At 42.5% G+C, this 21,729-nt stretch overlaps 1 protein-coding gene across 6 annotated transcripts in view; it reads right to left on the bottom strand.

Moving 5' to 3' along the window:
- Tbce (tubulin folding cofactor E) overlaps window positions 1–21,729 on the bottom strand; it is a 73,466-nt gene that overhangs the window by 5,184 nt on the left and 46,553 nt on the right. For 5 of the 6 annotated variants that reach the window (XM_087181243.1, XM_087181244.1, XM_087181245.1 and 2 more), the window contains 10 exons: window positions 16,875–17,048; window positions 12,019–12,107; window positions 9,757–9,856; window positions 8,007–8,109; window positions 6,030–6,106; window positions 4,491–4,586; window positions 3,840–3,904; window positions 3,689–3,753; window positions 2,977–3,129; window positions 1,710–1,863 (listed from right to left, as the gene is read on the bottom strand). In XM_087181243.1, coding sequence (XP_087037369.1) covers window positions 1,710–1,863; window positions 2,977–3,129; window positions 3,689–3,753; window positions 3,840–3,904; window positions 4,491–4,586; window positions 6,030–6,106; window positions 8,007–8,109; window positions 9,757–9,856; window positions 12,019–12,107; window positions 16,875–17,048 — 1,076 coding nt within the window. The remainder of the gene's footprint in view (window positions 1–1,709; window positions 1,864–2,976; window positions 3,130–3,688; window positions 3,754–3,839; window positions 3,905–4,490; window positions 4,587–6,029; window positions 6,107–8,006; window positions 8,110–9,756; window positions 9,857–12,018; window positions 12,108–16,874; window positions 17,049–21,729) is intronic. The other variant, XM_021266385.2, reaches the window with a different exon arrangement.

Raw genomic sequence — 21,729 nt, 5'->3', positions numbered from 1 at the left:
TAGTGAATGTAAGGTGAGTCTGAACTACAGAGTGAGACGCTGTCTAAGAAAAATCTAAACCAAAAAAAGTAGTTCCTTTCAGAGTCCTGAGAGAGAAACCTGCCACTGTTCAGGACACAAGTCACAGGATACCTTCAAGTTATAGTTCCAAGCTAGGTGCTCAGTGCTACTGCTGCAGTCCAGTCCCTCAGCCTCCAAACACCACACACCAGCCCCCTCATCTGTGTGGAATACTCACCAAGACCCCCAGTGGATGCCTCAAGCTGCGGATGACACCAGTCCCTACATATGCTGTTCATTTATAATAAAGATGAACTTGTAAATTAAGCACAGTAAGAGGATGGAACAAGTATAAAAATATCCTATAATACAAGTTACATAAATGTGCTTTCTCTCAAAGTATACCTTCACCTTTTCACTTAAATGAAGCACTCTCCAGCTCTATTTGGCATATCCAAATTGTCAGCATCACTGCCTCTTGCACTTTGGGGATATTTTCAAATAAGTGAAAAGTAACATGGGTTACATGGGCACAAGTGCTGTGATATGATGACTCTGCCGATAAGGAGAGGGCTACAGACTAAAAGGCCAATGGTGCATACAGGGTGGACATAATGGATAGAGTGAAGCGAGGCCCAACAAAGCAATCTGTGTCCTGGGCAGGATGAGATGGGTTTTCATAATTTTACTCAGAACAGTGTACAATTTAAAGCAATGAGTGTATTTCTGGAATGTTCCATGTAATATTTTTGGATGGAGGTTGACTGTAGATAACAAACTGAAAGGGGGACTACTGTGCTTTTCTCTTGCCCTATACCACCAAGTGATAACATTTACCTATTTACCCCACCCACCCACCCAAATCTGCTTTTGTGTCTGGCATTCTTGGCAGGGAAATGCTGAGCCATACCTGCAGGCTGCTTTAGAGCCGTCCCCTCCCCATCCCCCAAGTGATTTAGAATTCACCCAGAGTGGCCAGGAAATTGGGCCAGCTAATGGAGTAATTTGAAAGCAATTCCCACAGGCAGCTTTTCTTCTCAAAGATAATGTTCCAGCCTGAAGCATTTATGCAGTGAGTTTCTTGCATTAAGAAAAATATAAAAAGGAAAATCGTATAAAAGTGAAATGTGGAAGAATGAAGTCAAAACAAAATGGGAAGTACATGAGGCACAAAGACACACCAATTCTTAGCTTCAAAGCCTGAGGAATTAGGCTGGAGAATTGACAAGACCAAAATGTATACCAAGTACCAAACTCAGACCAAAGGGCAAGCCCCTGAGAAAAGGGAGCTTAGATTAGAAAGAACAGAGCTCAAATGAACTGTACTTCTGGGAAGCTTTAAACACCAGTGCCTTTGAGATAACCTGGAATGCTTCCCACCCTTCCTAAAGTAGAGAGGGGCCCCCACCCCCTGAAATCTAATGTCTCTGGTGAACACAAAGACATGAGGCACTCACACTTAATGACTGCTTTCCCTTCCCCAAGTGCAGATCTCTCCCTTGCAGGGACCCCAACAGTCCAGGCTGCCGCTGAGAGACAGCTGATCTACCTCTGTATGCTCTTGTGGAAGAGGCAGTGCCTCCAATTCATTTCCATGAGAACAAAGAGACTCAAGACAGCGAGAAAATCAAAAACAGCACTGAGAACAGCCTGTGCTACCCAGGAAAGATACGGGCTCCAGTGGGAGCCCCTGAACTCATGTGACATACTGTGGCAGAGGAACTGGTATCTAGGATGGGCTGCAACAAAGTCTTCATTTGGTCTGTTTTTGTCTGGATCCTGATGTCCACCAGCCTTTTTCCATTCATTTCCAAAAGCTTTCTGGTAATCAAGCTCAGCTCCACGCCTTTCCTCTGGAAGAATCTATGTTGATATGAAATAAAAAGCATTTTTATGCTAAGCATTTTTCTAACAAGTAGCTGTGGCTGTACCCTGTCCTTGTTTCTCCACTCCCCACACAGATAATCAAACTGAGCAGGATGAGACAATTACACTTTTCACCTTGCTTTTCTAACCTTGATGAACTCAGGTGTTTATTCAAGAATTATCCCAGTTTTACTCTTTGCATCATGAGAGCATTTGCCCATGAGCCAGTTTCTGGATGATGCTGGGTGCTGAGGGTCACCTCTCTGGTGTATGCTAGGGAGGTGCCCACCCTGGAGGAGCTGACTTACTCCAGTGAGCAGAAGAGTGGGTGGGCAAGGCCTTTCCATTTTTATGGGAGAAGTAGCTGACAAGGAGAGAAGAAATATGCTCTGTGCTTCTGTCTTCCTGCCTCATTCTCTCAGAGAAACAGGAGAAGGTTCCCAGTGCTCCTCACTCACCCTCCCCAAATCATAATAAATCAGCCGGGGTAGCAAGGGACAGGGCTTTCTGACACAGACCTAAGTGCAATCCTGTATCCTGAGGAGTCAGGAAAGAACCCTGGTTATTCAAATGTACAAGGACCATGCTGCACCATTTGAAAGAAAGATACATCTCATACCCTTTATAGTATTTAATATAATTTAATAGAACCTTTTTGATTTTGGGAATGGAACCCAGGCTCCACATGTGCTAGGCAAGCGCTCTACCACAGAGCTATAGTCCCAGCCTTTTTTTCAAAATTTAATTTAGGGTCTGAGTTTCTCAGGCTGGTCTTGAACTTGTGATCCTCCTGCCGTAGGCTCCCAAGTAGCTGGGATTACGGTGTGTACCACTCTACCCCAAATATAATTTCTTTTTATGCCTTTTGATTATTTTATTATTTTTTAGTCTAAAGAAAGATCTAAAGTTAGGTGCAGTGGTACATGCCTCTGATCCCAGCTACTTGGAAGGGGAGGCAAGGAAGGTCACTGAACCCTGGTACTGAAGGTCATCCTGGGGAAGTTAGTGAGACCACCATCTCAAAAAAAGAAAAAACAAGTGGTTCCGGCACCTGCCTTGCAAGCGATCCCTGGTACAAAAGAAAAAAGAAGTCATGATAGCAGCACTCACCTCACATCTGTTCAGGGTCTTCAGCTGACTAATTTTGGCAATGATGAACTGCCGAGTGACCTGAGCCTTTCTGCTTCCTTCATTCAGGGGGTTTCTTAGGCAGGACAATGTGTGGAGGCTCTGTAGCTTATCCAGCTCATTGATAAATGACCACTGAAACCCAACAAAAGAAAAGAAAAACCAACATGTTTCAGGGCATTTTAAAGATTATTTGAACTAGTAACAGAAAAGCAAAGTCCCCAGTTCTAACCTCAGGCCGGTAAGGCATCAGCACCAGGTAGCCCACAGGGAGACCAGACTTTTAACCCACACCATGCCACTGAAAATGACCAAGTCGGCCTAAGTGTGAATCAAATTAATTCCTCAATATTTTTGACTTTATGAGAAGTTTCACTTGAAGGAAGCATTTCTTTTCATTTAAAAAAATTTTTAACAGCGCACACCTATAATCTCAGCACTCGGGAGACTGAGGCAGGATCGTCCTGAGATCAAGACCAACCTGAACTACACAGCGAGACCTTGACTCAAAAAAACAAAAAAAGGGGGCCAGGGATTTAGCTCAGTGGTACCATCGCCTGCCTTGAAAGTGCAAGGTCCTGAATTTGATCCCCAGTACCGAAAAAAAAAAAACTTTAACAGAAGGAACCTTTGAACTTGGCTTGAGAGTGCAAACAAACGAATGTGTGCTGTGTGTACTGTGAAGCCACCTTACATGTGATATCTGGTTGTCATCCACTAAAAGGTACTGCAAGGATGGGAACATGGATGTCTTGCAGCCTAGGAAGAAGAGAGTTAAGTTACACAGCCGAAGTGAAAGAAATAGCTAACATGTAGAGGGAGGGGAACATACTAATGTTATATACCAATTCCAGCATCCGCAAAATGTATAGAAGACATTTCAGTGGCAGAAAGGTTTAGTCGTTCTAATCTGAAATTAAAACATGTTAAACTTTATTAACAGAATATAAAATGCTTTGAGCTAGCCACTTCTGCCCTGGGTTTTCATGCAGGTCCAGTTCTGGGCACACATAAGAACTCTTGATGCTGAAGGCTAGAGATTCTATAGTCCTAGAATATCCTGGTCCTTCCCTTAAGTCAGGTGCTACACAGGTCTCAAGAGAGAGACACAGTCTCACATCCCCAGGTTTAACAAATGTAAACTTTAGTATTATCACCAGGACCAAATGATGCATTCCTCAAATTATCTAGTACATAGTCCATATTTTATATGATTCACAAGTAAATTCCCCAAAGGAAATTGCTATGTTTAGGGATTCTATCATCACTGTCATATTTCTACTGAGAAAGTATATATAGCATACAAAAATTCATTCAGTAAAAACTTATTAGACCTACCTACTACAGTAGGTGTGTTAAGAGTAAATTACCAAGGGAATGAAAAAAGGACTGGTGTACATGTACCAACTCATGAGTAAATGTAATCATTATGTGCTACAAACATGTACCAATAAAAATAAAAATTGAAAAAAATACCTAAAAGAAAAGAAAATTACCTAGGCAGATATGCAATCAGGAATAGTTGATTTTCATCAATTAATGGATTAGAGGAAAGGTCTAATAACTTGAGAGTTTGTAGAACATCAGTCGGTCTGTATGGAAAATAAAATGTTTTCAATATGAATTAATTTCAAAGATACAGCCTTTAAATAGCTACACTTGGTATGAGGATGGGCTGGGGGAGCGGGACAGGTGGCTATGGCCATATAAGGGCAACCTGAGGGACCCCTGAGGTGAAGGATGCTGACTTGAGTCAGTTTCAGTACCCTGTTCCTCACACTCTGCCAGAGATTTGCAACTTGTTAGTGATGGGGGAACTGGGTAAGGGGGACAGGTGATCTCTGTATTATTTCTTATAATTGTATATAAATATGTAATATCTCAAAATAAAAAGTTTAGTTGAAAAAATTCATGCATTTGGTAGTATAATAAATGAAACCATTCTGTACAATAAAATTGTAATTTGAGGGCTGAGGATATAGCTTACAGATAAGCTAAGCACTTCCCTAGCATATGTGAAGGCCCAGGTTCAGTCTCTAGAACCGAAAAAAGAAAAAAATTCTTACTGATTTAAATCTGAATTTGCTGGGCCAAGGATTTAGCTCAGTGGTTTTGCCACCTGTTGTGCAAGCACAAGGACCCAAGTTCGATCCCCGGTACCAAAATCAATCAATCGGAATTTGCTGAAATTTCCCCTCATGTGTATTTTACATAGTAGCTTAACATTAACAAAAGAGGAAGGTGAAGCCACAACGTATTTAAGAGAACATGCTTTTACATATGGTGATTGGTACAATGAGATGAACAGGTAATGCTGATTAAAAATCTATTATTTAGCGGGCTGTGGGGTTGCATGCTACCTGGGAGACTGAGGCGGGAGGACCACAAGTTAAAGGCCAGTCTTGACAACTTAGTGATACCATATCTCAAAACAAAAAACAAAAAAGGGTTGGGGACGTAGGTCAGTGGTAGAGTACCCCTGGATTCAATCACGGGTACCACACAAAAAAAGAAAAACTGTCATTTGATTCTAGGCAAAGAAACAGGAGAAGGTGCTCAGCATAGCCTAGTGAACTTCACTTAGGGCCGGGGATTTAGCTCAGTGGTTCTGTCGCCTGCCTTGCAAACACAAGGTCCTGAGTTCGATCCCCGATACCAAAAACAGAAAAAAAAAAAAAGCTTGGGCTGGGGATTTAGATCAGTGGTTCTGCTGCTTCGAAAGCACAAGGTCCCGAGTTTGATCCCCAGTACCAAAAATAAAAAAATAAAAAAGAACTTCACTTAGAAACTACTAGTCAAATATATTTATGCAAAACTAATAAGCTTCAAATATTTAATTCAGGATGTCACTAATTAGTTTCCCATTTGAACCAATTAGTGACATTTCAGTTGACATTTTAATTTAAGAAGGAAATGAATAGCTATTTTCAAATCTTTTCTGTTAAATCCCCCTAAAAGTTAATGTTAGATGTAACCAATATGACTCGTTCAGAATGATTAAATGGTGCCCAATGCACTGAAGTAAACCCTGTTACCTTTCTGATATGCAAATCCTATTTGCACTGAGGTACAACTCTTCAAGGACTGGCCACCCAGGGGCACAGCGGAGGACCTGGAAGGGGGGAAACAGCTCAGGTAACACAGCCACTGCTGGTATTTCTTCCTCGTGTCCTCTGCCACAGTCCCACAGGAACTCTGTTTAGTCACTGCTTGGAAGTACAGTTCCTCAGGGACATTTCACACAGGCTGCAACTGGGTCTGCACTAGAAGGCACCTTAAGACAGGCTGTCACAAAGTGGAGCTGAAGATGCTGACCCAACAACTCAGTCTGCTTAGCCAAAGGGAAGAATGGTGCTAACCAGCCTTCTTCAATTCTAGATGCCAGTCCAGTATGCACAGAATACACTGACCAGGCCAAATGGTTCAATAATGACTTCTAAACTGTTTCCTCTGAGTTTTACTGCCACCTCTCCCACCTGAATTTCCGAGTGTCTTTCCTTAGATACTTAGAGACTAAATCTACATATGGAGAGAGGCAGTGAGACCCTACCAAGGATGGGTCTGGGAAAGGGCTGCCAGGGCTGTGGCTAGGTCAGGGGTTCAAGTTAAAGGGCTAGAGTCCTTGCTGCTTCTGTTGCACCTCATGGATGACTGGGGTTGAGAGTGTTGAGGATGTTGAGAGAAGACAGCACCAGATGCATGTGCCCAGAACAGTAAGTCCTCGACTTAGGAAGATTCAAGTTGGGAACTTTCACAGAGACAAACACACTTTGTGTTACAAACATTCATAGATGTGAACAAATTGAGGAAGTAGGTTATATGTCTGCCAGACATTGTCTGGTTTTGTTTTTATTTTTGTTTCATGAGATGGTCTCACTGTGTAGCCCAGGCTGGCCTAGAACTTGCAGCAATCCTCCTGCCTCAGCCTCCCAAGTGCTAGGATTATAGGCATGTGCTGTAATCCACCACACCCAGCTTGCCTGACACTGTCACAGTTGTGCTGCTGTGTACTTAGTGTACAGTATGATAGTGTACAGTAGCACAGTGCTCAATCAGAGCCCAGGATGTCTGGAAGCAAGAGGAAAGACAGTGGTGATGTGGAGGGGATGCTAGGAAGCACAAAGCAAAATTCATGGAAACAAAAGCAAAAATAATTGAAAGATTGAGCGAAAAGATGGTAGATGTTGCTCATTCTGTAACATCAATTGTTCAACCACTGGCACAATTCTAAAGAACAAAGACAAAATCATGGAACATGTAGCCGGGCATGGTGGGGCACACCTGTAGTCCCAGCACTCAGAAAGCTGAGGCAGGATAATCGTCATGAGTTCAATGATAGCCTGGGCTACACAGTGAGACCCTGTCTCTTAAAAAAAAAAATCATGGAAATTGTGAAGTCTGCTGGGCCAGTGAAGTTAACCGTAATATCCAAAAAGAGTAGAGAAGATGAAGAAACTTCTCCGTGTGTGGATGCAGGATCAGCATCACCATTAAGTCCCACTCAGCTTAATGTTTATTCTGAAAAGCTAAAAGTCCATTTGAAGACTTGAAGAAAACACAGGGTGATCAGGATGCATCTTTTACCTATGACTCACTCTGTCAGACTTATGAGCAAATCGGACTTAGGAATGTACTCCCAGAAAGGAATTCCTTTGTAAGTCAGGACTCACTGTACTGCAGTGCCACAGACCCAGGGTCCACTTCTGAGACCAGCTGTTCACAGAAGCCCTGGGAGTGCCTGCAGCAGACTGGGGAAGCGCACTCCTTCACTGCTGCTCTGGGAAGAGGATGATGGGAGGAAACGACTGGCAAAGAACCTAGACTCCTAGATATAAAATTCTACTTCACTACAATGACTTTTTAACTCCTCTCTGAGACAGATTAAAAAATCCTATCATTTGGATAATAGCTTGACTAAAATGAAGCCACATTTGTGTTTTAATTCCCTATTAAAGCAAAACATTTTAAATTGCTTATTACCATGTAATAATAAACCAAATAAATATGATTACCTCTGCCCATGTTATTCCTGTTCGATTGAGGACTAAAACCTTCAGTGTAGAAAATGTTCCAGTTAGAGATGGTGAAGCAGAAGGAAACTTCATTTTATTCTCACTGTATAGAAAGAGAAGATATTACTGTACAGTAGACCCAACGAAGTCACTGAAAGCAACAGTCTGGGTGTTTGGTTTGCTTGAACCTTAAAATGAAATTCTATCAGAAACAAAGTGAGGGCCGGGGCTTTAGCTCAGTGGTTCTGCTGCTTGCCTCGAAAGTGCAAGGTCCCAAGTTCAATCCCCAGTACCAAATAAACAAAAAACAGAGGGCCGAGGATTTAGCTCAGTGGTTCTGCTGCCTCCCTCACAGGCACAAGGCCCTGAGTTCGATCCCCGGTGCCAAACAAACAAAAAATGAAGTGAGTAAGGATAGCTAGTTTTTAGTATTTGCAACATACAATCTTTGCTAGCAGACATAAAAGGTGCTGTGAGGACTCAGGCAGCAGTGTGGGGCTGCAGGGCTGGACGCTGCAAAATGAAGACCCCCTCACCAAGTCTTACCCACGTTAGATCAAGGCTAGAATTCTGCTTCCTTAATACAGGAGTCTGCCCCGGTGCTATTAAGATGGATAAGATAAATGACTGGCCTTTAAAATCTCTCTCAAGAGCCTCATCTAAAAAGTACTCCATCTTTTAGCTGGGCATGGTGGTGAACATCTGTAATCCTAGCATTTGGGAGACTGAGGCAAGAGGATTGCCATGAGTTCGAGGGCAGCCTGGGCTACATAGTGAGGCCTTGTCTCAAAAGAGAAAGAATGAACTCCCTCCATTTCTAGAGTCACTTTGAAAGATAACCATTAAAAAACATTAAGATTAACCAAGCCAGGGCCGGGGATTTAGCTCAGTGGTTTTGCCGCCTGCTGCACAAGCGCAAGGACTCGAGTTCGATCTCCCCCGTACCAAAAAATAAATAAAACATTAACCAAGCCAGGTATGGTGATACATGCCTATAATCCCAGCACTCTGGGAGACCAAGGCAGGAAAATTGCAAGTTTGAGCTCAGCCTGGGCATCTTAGTGAGACAATGTAAAAAAATAAAATATAATGATGATGATGATAGGGCTGGTGATGTACTTCAGTACAAAGGTCCTGGGTTCAATATGCCAAAAAAAATTTAAAAGCACCCATATTTACAGAACGGAAAAACATCAAATTATACCTATTTCTCTACTGAGGGCCACACTCGTTTAGCCTTAGTACTTGCTCTATTGTGCCTGCCTTAGGTGGTACACAACTGTAATCCCAGTGCGGAGGGAGGTAAGGCAGGAGGATTTCAAACTGGAGTCCCACCTGGGCACCTTAGCAAGACCCTGCCTCAAAAAATAAAAAAGGGATAGGGATGTAGCTCAGTGGGAAGGCCTGGATTCAAGCCCCAGTACCTGCCCCCCGCCCCAAAAAAAAAGGAAGAGGAGGAAAAAAAGGATAAGTTAGTTACTCTCAGGTAAATTCAAGTAAGCCAAAATCAAACCTACATAGAACAAAGGCTCTACTCAGTGTCTCTGCCTTGCTCGCCTCATTCCCACTGAGATACTGGGAGGGCCAAGGAGATGTGGCGCTTCACAGGCTGTGACAATAAGGCAACCAAGGGCCAGGGATGTAACTCAGTGGTGCCGCCCCCTGCCTCGCAAGTGCAAAATCCTGAGTTTGATCACCAGTACTGCAAAAAAAAAAAAAAAAAAAAAAAAAGGCAACCAAGGATTCATACCTCAGATTAAGAATCTCCAGGTGCTCGAGCTGAAGGGCAATACAGATCACTTCATCCCAGGATGACAACAGGTTTTTTGACAAATCTAATACTCTAATATCTAAAAGGACATGTTAAGAAACAGTAATTTCAGTGCCTGGGGACTTAGCTCAGTGGTTCTGCCCGCCTGCCTCAAAAGCGCAAGGTCCCGAGTTCAATCCCCAGTACCAAAAAAAAAAACAACACAGTAATTTCAAAGGATTCAAAAAAAGACATTTTTAAAAGTAATTACCTCTCAATTCTGGAGTGTGGGACCTTTAACTTTTCATTTTATAGCCTCTATTGCCCTTGAAATATTTTCATGAGCATGTAACAAATTTTATCTTTTAAATTATCCAGTTGTTCACCGAAAAACTAAAGAAGTTTTCATATACTCAAAACTTGAGACAAACACCTACAATTAACTAAGAACTAAGTGTCATAATTGTAGCGCTATCCAACCAAAAAGCTGGGGGTGGGATGGTGGGGGGAGCGGCAGTGATGGAAACTAATTCATGAACCATCTAAGAGGACTTAGAGGACTTGCCCTCAACACTACAGAGCAGCTGCAAGCCTCTGCCAGCGCAACTCCTCTCTCACAGTGGCCTTACCATGTTCTTGGGAAACCCCAAACACAGACCATCCCAGGGGAGGGAATGGGCCAGCCCAGACATGGGTTCAACAGTGCCAAGAATGATGAACCAGAGGGTCTTGGAAGGCCTGGAAGCAGAGAGTATAATGCCCACTGTCCCCGGTCTAGGGATTCAGAGGTGGGCCAGCAGGGAGAGAGATAGCAGAGCTGATTTACAGGTGTAACTGGAGGCGAGGAGCAGTGGCCACACCATCAGCAAGGGGCCCAGCTTAGCAAATCCTTACTGTGAGAAGAGTTTGGGACAGGACTGGACCCGCTAAAGGGGAACCTTATGCTTTAATCTGATATGTGTGGCTGTTACTCATTTCCCTCCTCTATCCCACTGGGAATTACTGAGAGCTAGGAGGGCAGCAGCATGCAAAGCAACATCCAGGCATGCAAGAGACAGTCAGTGAGCAGTGCCTCCACATGCTCAGTGACAGAGCAAGCACACGGGAAGGGGTTTATACATGGTGCACAGGGCAGTCAGACCACTTCCCTCACAAGACAATGTCATAGCAGAGATGGAAGGAACTGAGGGGCTGCCATCTAGGGGAAGCACATCCCGGGCAGAGGAAGGACAAGAGCAAACGCCCTGCAGTTACAGTGGGCTCAGCCCTCTGTAGAGACAGATAGCTCTAGTATCCCTGGAGCAGTTGGGGCTCAGGTGCCAGAAAGGAGGTTACAAAGGCTGCTGGGGGGTAGGCCAGTGTCACAAAGGGTCTTGCAGGGCATTTCCAAGTCTTTGCTTGTCTCTACCTGAAGCAAGAAGTACTTTAAAGTTTGGAGAAGAGAATGGAATCTGACCCAGAGCTTTAAAAAGTTACTCAAACTAGGCATAATGGGGCATGCCTGTAATCCCAGCACTCAGAAGGCTGCGGCAGGAGAATCACCACAAGTTTAAGGTCAGCTTGGGCTACACAGTGAGTTCAAGGCCAGCCTGAACTAGACAGTAACACACTGAAGGAAAAAAAAAAGAAAAGCTAGGTGTGATGGCACATACCTGTAATCCCAGCACTTGGGAGGTTGACACAGAAGACTGCTAGTTCAAAACCAACCTAGACTACATAGTGAGTTCAAAGCCAGCCTGAACTACATAGTGAGACCCTGTCTTAAAAAAAAAAAAAAGGTCACTCTGATGCAGATTAGACCTATACACTGAAAAGAACCAGATGAGGCAGGAAGTCTATGCAGCAGGCTTATGAAATTGATCATAAACTGCAACCTTTTGCATAAATTATTATTTAGAAGTCAGGCAGACTTAGAGAACCAGGAAAAGACCTTTACAGTTCAGAAAAGTTCATCTGACTTGCCACGGGGAATGCTTTAACTTAGCTCCTATGCAAGAGGCCACTGCTCTCCCTTTGCAAGGAGCCCCATCGAGAACTTTCACCTTACATCCTACGGGTCAGGGTGAGTCACACTGCCACAGCTGTAAGTGCAAGCTCTGGGAAGCCAATTCATCCATCTGGGCAGTGACTGCTCCACGCAAAGCTGAGTGGTGCTTAGGTAGAAAATCAAGGAGAATGGACATCAGGTACATGACCAGCAATGTCAGGCACAGGTATCAAACCAGTTGGGGCCCAGCAACAAGCTATCCATGAAAAGGATACTCTGACAGGCTTTGGCGATTCCTCCTTTTTCACCAGCATAACTCACTGCACAGTTCCTCAGAGAAACTTCTTTCAAATTGGTCAGCTGACTGCAGGAAAAACAGAGTTCACAGTTCACATAAGTACAGATGCTGTCCATTGGTCCTTTCAAAACAAGTATTTCAGAGACACAAAAAGGTACTGAAAATAACATACAAATACCAGTAGCCACCAACCAAATGAAGAATGCATTACAAAAAAATTGAAAACATTACAAATGTTTAAGTACTGAGCTACAATCCCGGCCCCGAAGTTGTTTCTAATATCCTCATGATATATTTCCATAACCCTACACAATTATAGCATTTTGTATATTATGAAACTTGATATAAATGCTGTTCTACTATATAGAAACTCTTGCAACTTTTTCCCCTTAACACTATATTGTTCAGCAATTAGATTTAAGTTCTACTGACACATGGGGCTCCAGAACATTTTCATGCCTGATAGTTTTTTACTATATAAATAGACCATTATTAATTTATTGACTCTTCTGTTGACATGTGGATCACTCCGAACAGTGCTGAAGTAACTGGCAGACTCCCTGGGGATCCATTCCAGACAGAGTGCAGAGATGCAACTTCACTAATACTCTCTGTAGCCTTTTTATTAAAGAAAAAGAAAGAAAAATGCTCTCACTAAGTTGCCCAGGCTGATCTTGAACTCACCCTCTTCCTGCCTCAGGCTTCCCAACAGACTGTACCTGGTTACAACAACTGTTTTTTTTGGTACTGGAAATCGAACTCAGGGCCTCATGCTGCACCACTGAACTACATCCCTGACCCAACAACCATTTTTTAAGTGTAGAGAATCCGTGTTTTCTATTCATTAAAAGAACCTACATATTATAATATCTAAGAACACAAATCTGGATCCAGATTCCTGCAATTGGGTTCAAATCCTTTGGCATTAAACAAGTTAACTAAATCTCTGCCTCAGACTTTGTGTTGTTAAAATACCATTGCAAGGCCAGGGGCTCAGTGGCTCCTGACTGCCTAGTGAGTGTGAGGCCCTGAGTTTGATTCCTGGTACTAAAAAAACAAAAATGAAAAAACCCCATTGTATACACTGGAGTTCACAACAGCCAAAAGACAGAAACTACTCAAGTATCCATGGACAGATGAAAAAAAAAAACCCAAAAAATGTGGTATGTACATAAAAGTGGAATATTGTTCAGCCTTAAAAAAGGAAATTCTAACAAATCATACTGCATACCCGAACCTGGAGGGAATTATGCTAAGTGACATAAGACAGACACCAAAAAGACAAACAGAGCTGGGTGCACACCTATAATCCCAGTTAGTTAGGAAGGTCACAAATTCAAGGGCAGCCTGAGCAACTTAGCAGGACCCCATCACAAAATAAAATAAAGAGTTGAGATGTAGCTTAGTGGCAGAGAGCTTGTCTAGCATGTATGAGAGCTGTGTCAATCCCCAGCTCCAGAAAAAAAAAAAAAAAGACAAATACTGTATGATTCCATTTACTTGAGGATTCTAGAATAAGTGGATGCTTGGGCCAGGGATTTAGCTCAGTGGTTCTGCCGACTGCCTTGCAAGCACAAGGTCCTGAGTTCGATCCCTGGTACCAAAAAAACAGTAAGTGAACTCTTAGAGAAAGTATAACAGGTAGCTGTCAGAGACTAGGGACAAGGGAAATGGGCAATGGGTATTTAATGGAGACAGAGTTCCAGTTTGGGGTGATGCAAAATTCTGGGGTTGGTTACCACAATATGAATATTGTTAACACTACTGAATTGTATTCTTTTTTTTTTGAACTGTATTCTTATAAATGGTTAAGATGGTAAATTTTGGGGCCAGGGATTTAGCTCAGTGGTTCCGGCGCCTGCCTCGAAAGCACAAGGTCCCAAGTTCAATCCCTGGTACCAAAAAAAAAAAAAAAAAAGATGGTACATTTTGTTATTTGTATTAAACTATAATTTTTAAAACACTACAAAAAGGGCTGGGGATTTAGCTCAGTGGTTTTGCCGCCTGCTGCACAAGCGCAAGGACCCGAGTTCGATCCCTGGTACCAAAAAAAAAAAAACACCAAAAAAATACTACAATAATTTAGTGAGCTAATATTTGAGAAGCTCTCAAAATACTGCCTGGGCATATATTAATTCATTTTAGTAGTATTTATAAAAACAAACATAAAATTGACAACATTTGGGGCAAACAGTATGATCAAAATGCAGGACGTGAGTGATCAAAATCATCAGAAAGGAGGAAAGGGCAGCAGTGAGTCCTGGGGCAGAAGTTCCCTCATTCCCTTAGGCTACTGGGCCTTTTGAGTTTCATAATATTTTATGGTGCCCCTAGGCCAAAACAAATACCTCACTGTTTCAGGGACATGGCTGGGGGCCAGATCATATCGTGATGACTAGGTCCTCTCACCTTAGAGTCTGGTGAGCTTCCACAACTTCCTGCAGCCTGGAATCAGACTGGACACCACCAACTCCATTTTCTGTCCACAGTGATTTTCAGCAGATATTTGCTTTTTAATCACAATAATTGCCCCCAAACACAGCTTTTTAGGGACATGACACCAGTTCCTTCTAAAATTTAAAATATTGTGTGCTAGGACAACTTGGCACAGAATTTGAAACCCAGGTCTCTAAATTGGCATCACTCCAGGGACAAAGACATCTCCAAGAAAAAACATATATAATCGTTCTTACTTGCTCCCCCACCACCACCACCAAAAATCAAACTCAGGACCTCATGCTTGTGAGGCAGGCGTGGCACCACTGAGCAAAATCTCCAGTGATTTTTTTTTTTTTTTACTTTTCTGGTACCGGGGATTGAACTCAGAACTTTGCACTTGCCAGGCAGGAGGAGTGCCACTGAGTTAAATCCCTCGCCCTTTTATGTCTCTTCTTAATGGTAGATATGCAACTGGTCAGATTAATGTCATTAAGGGTATAAGACAGTGGCTTAAAATAGAGGTTCAACAACTAATAACAGCAGTCACTAACTGCACAGTCTCAGCAAACTAACATCTTAGGTATTACTTTGTGAATGAGTAAACTGGAGCTTAGAAATGATAATTAACCTTCCCTAACATGGTCAAAGCTAGAAATGGCCTGGTTGGCATCAGAACCAGGCCTGTATGACTTTAGTGTTGGTGGTCCATTCCACCAAGCTGCCTCATAATTTCCTTGTTTGGGTTTTTGTTTTTGGGGGGGGGGGTACTGGGGATCGAACTCAGGACCTTGTGCTTGCGAGGCAGGTGCAGGTGCCACTGAGCTAAATCCCCAGCCTCTTATTTCTTAATTTACTAATCTGTACGTAGCCAGTGGAAGAGACTATTCCATAATCTCTACCATTTTACCTTTTCAATCAAGATAGGCGCTAGCCAATTATTAATTGCAATAATACTCAAGTTGGGATCGTTCATCAGGAAAATTCATGAATTATGTGGTCATTCATAAACTAAGGGAGAAAAATTTGTTCATAATTTGTTAATATCATGGGGCCTATAGTATTCTCTGAAAAAGATTAGTCAGTTAAGACAAAATGTCCACAGCACCACAAAAAGAAAAAAAAGTAAAAGAAAAGAAGAAAGAAAAAGATAAAATGTGCCTCTTTTGGGTAAAAGAAATTAAATTTTTTTTTTGTACCGGGGATCGAACTGGGGACCTTGCACTTTTGAGGCAGGTGGCGGAACCACTGTGCCAAATCCCCGGGCCCCAGCCTGAAATTTTTAAAAATGAGGGCCAGGGGGGCTGGGGATTTGACTCAGTGGCACCGCACTTGCCTCACAAGCGCAAGGTCCTGAGTTCACTCCCGGGTACCAAAAAAAAAAAATAAGGGCCAGGTATGCTAAAAAGTAGAGGCACTGAGAAATGAATTTATTCAACACTACATACTTCACATGTACTATAATTCTCTATTTTGTTAAATCCTAATTACAACAATGACAAAAGACGGCAACAACATTTACTTGGAACAGAACTGCAGCTTAATTCTTTTATTTTAGAAACTGAAAATAAAGAAATTTCAGTTCTATGCCAAATGGCTGCAAATCTCCTCTCCATGGTGGCCAACACAGGTCGCTATGCAGATGCCTCATCCAGGTCAATCACCACAGCGCTAAGCCCTCTACAGCTGAGTGGGTTCTCAGTAGTTGCAGCTGAGTCTGTGCAAACATCAATTCCACTCTCTCTGATCCAGAAGCTTCCTGCAATGAGCAGGAGAGTACATCTGCATGGGGCCACAGTGCAGAGTTTTATAAAGAGGAGAACATTCTGATGCACTACCGTTAAAAGGCATTATTCTGTGCCCCTCCCAGTAGGGCACTTCTTAAAAGCAGATTCCTGGATCCCACACCCTAAAGTTCTGATTCAGTAGGTCTAGGATGGGACCCAGGATTCTGCAGGTCCCAAAGCTCCCCAAGTGATAAAGATGTGCAGCCAGAGAAGAGAACTACTCCCTGCTGGGTGGTGCCTGCCCTCTTCTACAGCACAGATGAAAACTGAACTTATCACTCGATGTAAACGTCCACATGAAATAGCAAAGAGTCAAAATATCAACCTTAGTTATTGATAATTAGTCAACACATAATAATATAGTGAAAATATTAACAGTGGGCAAATGTTTTGATTCCAATCTGGCAAACTCTACCAACCTTATACTAAACAAGATTTTAACTTTCCCGAATCCTCAATTCTTGAGTTTCTCAGATTTCACATTACTGTTTTCACACAAAGGAGAAAAAGGAAGCAAGGACCTGAGCATCCATATACGGTCAGGAAAATTTCAATCCTGAGCCTAGATGACATTGCAAAAGTCTGCTTTACCATTATCAACTCCACTTACCGCTGCTGTTTTATAATAGAGTCAAAACCAACAGTTTCCACAGGTTTATTTCCAATTATAACAATGTGCTCTTTTCCATCGTCCTCTGGTTCATAGCAGTTCTTAATTGCAGTAAGAAAGTCCACTCCAAAATTTACCTTGTTTGGACGAATAAAGGATCCTCCTGTTGGATGACTAGAAAAGGAGAGAAAAAGAAGTATCACCTAAGCTGGGCGTGGCGGCTCATACCTGTAATCCCAACATTCAGGAGACTGAAGCAAGAGGATCACAAATTCCAGACCAGGGGCCGGGGATTTAGCTCAGTGGCACAGCACCAGCCTTCCAAGTTCAAGGTCCTGAGTTCAATCTCTAGTACCAAAAACCCCAAAAAACAAAAAACACCAAGTTCCAGACCAGCTTGGGCTACATGGCAAGGCGCTGTCTCAAAAAAAAGTACCAAACAAACAATAAGAACCAGGACAGGCCTGGGGATTTAGCTCAGTGGCACCATGCCTGCCTCAAAAGAGCAAGGTCCTGAGTTCGATCCCTGGTATGGGGTGGGGGGCACAAACATTTTCATATCAAAATCTGTTAAGTACCCAAGTCAGAGAGTTTCAAAGCAGTCTAGTACAAAGGTATGACTGTATTTGTGTTATAATTGAGGAATGCTAGAAATCATAAATGCCCATCTGGTTAGAGACTATTAAGTAAAAGAGACAGATGTGGTCATTTAAAAATTCTATCTGCAATACTTAAACTATTGAGATTTTAAAAAACTGAACACAATTATATATGATACAATGGCAGAGGAATCACCTCTGCATATACACAAAGAATGGACAAGGACACAAATTAAAACATAGGTGGTAGGATTACATACAAATATTTTTAAATGATCACTGAAATACATCTTAAAAGATTAAATATGGGATTTAGCTCAGTAGTTTCACCGCCTGCTGTGTAAGCACAAGGACCCAAGTTCGATCCCCGGTACAAAAAAAAACCCCAAAAAACAAAGATTAAATATGGGAACAAAACAGAGCTGTGGGAAGAACTTTCCAAAAATCTAAAATATTTGACTAACATTTTTAAAGCAATTGCTAGTGATAATCTCTTAGCAGGATGTAGTAGTCCCAGGGTGGCAGCAGCTTCTTGGCTGCCAATTGCCAGTAAGGACTGGCAGCCTCCATGGTGGTGATCCAGCATGCTTACCGCACCCTGACCCAAAAGTCTGCCACTGTTAGGCAAGTGTCAGGGGGAGGCCATCCAACCATCTAGACCTGGTGCTCTGGCCTGCATGAATGGAACACTGCAGAGTATGGGGAAGTTGAAGGACACACACCCTCCTTCTGCCACCCACTGACTCCAGGGTTCACATGGACCAAACCTACCAAGCAGACTATCAAATGTGAACTGCTTCAATCACAGATCCAAAAATGGGGAGGAGCAACACAGAAAATGATTTTAAAATTTGTGAGTAAAAATTCCACATATATAGTATCATTAATATGGATTTCCTATCTTTAAACTTGCTTACACAAGTAAACAGCACATTAAACACCAAGACTTTGAGTGTGCGATGAGAGCAGCACCTACTGAGAAAGTACTGTGGTACACTCTACATATCTGAGAACCTACTACTCATCAAAAATGGTGCAAAAGGATTTAGCTCAGTGGTTCCACCACCTGCCTCGCAAGCGCAAGGTCCCGAGTTTGATCCCCGGTACCAAAAAAAAAAATGGTGCAAAAGGCCCAGGATTTTGCTCAGTGGTATGGCGCCTACCTGGCAAGCACAAGGTCCTGGGTTCGATTTCCGGTATCAAAAAAAAATGGTGCATAGGGCTTTCTTACAAGTATCTGTGTTTCTGTTTTGATCTGTTTGCAGTACTATGGATTGAACATAGGGCCTTCACAATGAGCTACATTCCCAGCCAAGGTTGTTGAGACAGAGTCTTACTAAGTCTCTAAGTTGCCCAGGCTGGGCTAGAAATTGCAATCCTCCTTCCTCAGCCTCCCAGAGTGCTGGAATTACATGCAGGTGGCACCACACCTTGCTCTTTTTCTTTATATGTCACCCAACATTGAGTATTTTGCTATATTAATGCAAAACAGACTAAAGTGAAACAGGCTGAAGTGTAGCTCAGAGATCGAGCACTTGCCTAGCATACATGAGACCCTGTGTTTGATCCTCTGCACCACAAACAACAATGAAACACACTGAGACAGGGGCAGGTGACTTCTCTTCTCAGACCTCTGGGTGGAAGAGCTCCTCCCAAGCAGTTACACCAGAAGACTTGCACACAAAGAGTTGCACCCACACCCAGGGCTAGTTCTGATGACAATACCCTGGACTTCTAGCAACTGAGAGAGAGCAAGCTTCCAAACTTGGGGATGAATGGACTTGGCAGGAGGAGGGATGTAAATGAACTGTGCAACAGAAGATGTGCTATGGCTGAGCACTTCCTCAGATAGCCCCTGGCCCACACACCTTTGGCAATGGGATTCTACAACCTGTTCCTACCAACAGGAAGAGTCTATTTTCCTTCCTCTTGAGTCTACTCACCCAGTGCCTTGCTCTTACCAACAAGGAGGCCTGAGTCTTAGAAACCTTGCAATTTCCACTTTTGCCCTCCAGGAAGCCTGAAAAAGCTCAGACTAGACTACAAGGAAAGGCCAGGAGAAGAGAGAGACCGGCTATATTTAGAGAGGGCCCCGACTTCTGCCTTGTCAGTAATCAGTACCACACCCCAAGACTGTAAGGCCATCTTGGATCCTCCAGTCAACATCACTTGGGGCAGACCAATGTCTCCCTTAAGTCCAGTTCTAATCCCAGAGACACAGAATCATGAGTAATAAAATGGTCATTTTAAGCCACTAGGTTCTGGGGTGGTGTCATAGCTAACTGAAATACTAAAATAGGTTTTGAAGGCAAGGAAGACTTATTTTCACTAAGCTCTAGTCAAAATTCAGTATTTCCTTTAATAATAAATCTCAGGCTGCTGGGGATTTAGCTCAGTGGTTCTGCCACCTGCCTCGCAAGTGCAAGGATCCAAGTTCGATCCCCAGTACCAAAAAAAAAAAAAAAATCTCAGGCAACAAGTCCAGCAGTATTCACAATACTGTCATCAACAGAAATGGATTTTTGTCACTTTATACTTCTCAATTTTTTTTTTTTTTTTTCAGAAAAGGTCTCACCATGTAGTTCAGACTGGCCTTGAACTCACTATGTAGCCTAGGCTGGCCTCAAATTTGCAGTGATCCTCCTGCCTCAGCCTCCTGAGTGTGGGATTACAGGTGTGTGCCACTATGCCTGGCTTCAAAGAAAATTTTAAAATTACATATTCTTGTCCTTTCCTGCATGCTGTGGAGGCACAGAGGTCCACAGTGAGTCTTCTGCCACCCCAAGTTCTCTGTTGCCCACTCAAGGGTGGTCGGGGGTCTCAGTGTGCAAAAAGAGCTGCTGATTGCAGGCAGCACTTGAGGAAGTGCATGGGACAAGTTTCTCATCAACTCTAAGCCTAATTCCAGAAAAGTCTGTTCTTCAAACAGTTCATATAGAGAAGTGTCTATTATTAGACCAAGTTCAGAACTTTGTCCCATAGGTGGCCCAGGCAAATAAAAAGCTAAGAAATGGAAGCTGCTCTCACAGGTTGTTTCAATATAGAAAATAAATGATGGGGCCGGGGATTTAGCTCAGTGGTTCCACCGCCTGCTGCACGAGCGCAAGGACCCGAGTTCAATCCCCAGTACCAAAAAAAAAAGAAAATATTGATGAAAACCTTGGCAAAATTATACAAATGGATGTAGCCTTAGCTGAGATGAATCAGACAGATTCAAAGGAAGAGAATCATTCAGAAGAGTGTTCCTAAGACAGGAGGACAGTTCAGAGTCCGAGGATGAAGGTGACAGTGCTGCCTGTGAAGTCACCACGGATAACATTGAGCTTTCTAATTCAGAAGGAGGAAAAGGCAAGACTGAAGTTAGCAACTATAATCAAGGGACAGTGAAATAAATGACCTAAAAAGAGTGTAGTTTTGAGTGTTTTGCATTTCTGGAACCTATGGTGCTCTTACGTGTTAAAAGAAAAACGCCTGCCTCACAAGTGCAAGGTCCTGAGTTCGATCCCAGGTACCAAAAAAAAAACAAAATTGTAGACAAATCTGTTTCAGCAAAGAACAATTCATGAGTCAGGCAGCACTGAAAATGGAAAGGGTTTCAAAGAACTCTGCTGTGTAGCTAGGGCATTACTATTCTATATAGTTCAACACAAAATACAGAAATAACTTGATTAGTTATAGTGAAGCCTTCCTCTTGGTTGGACATGGTCTGATCCACTGGGGCCTGGGATTGGCTAAAGCTCAGCTGTTTGTGTTTGGCTGAAACACAGCTATTTGTTATAAAAATACACTTCTACATTAGCTGTTAAAATTTTTTTCTTTGTGAGTCAAGTTATGCTCTGTGATTATACTTCCTTCTCTAAATTTTGCACAGTAGGGTGACTCTACTTAAGAAATGGTTATTTCAATAACTGCAAGATTTTTAATGTTTCACTACAAAGAAATGATGTTTGAAGTGACAAATATGTTAATTACCCCGATTTGATCATTATACATTCTGCACTGTGTACAAACAAGATGTTGTACCCCATAAATTTGTACAATTATGTGTCAATGTAAATACATAAATAAAAAGAAAAAATAATAAAAACTGGATATACTCTTTTGTTTTGTTTTTTGGTATACTGGGGATCAAACTCGGAACCTTGTTGCTTGCGAAGCAGGCAGTGGCACCACTGAGCTAAATCTCTGGCCCCACATATTCTCTTTTTTAGCCATCAAATTCCTTTTTTTCTTTTTAAAAAATATTTATTTTTGGG

The sequence above is a fragment of the Heterocephalus glaber genome, unplaced genomic scaffold, assembly GCF_053883595.1.
Source record: "Heterocephalus glaber isolate CG9 unplaced genomic scaffold, H.glaber_assembly_v1.0 deba00001472, whole genome shotgun sequence".
NCBI lineage: Eukaryota > Metazoa > Chordata > Mammalia > Rodentia > Bathyergidae > Heterocephalus > Heterocephalus glaber.
This window is presented reverse-complemented; position numbering and strand designations above follow the sequence as displayed.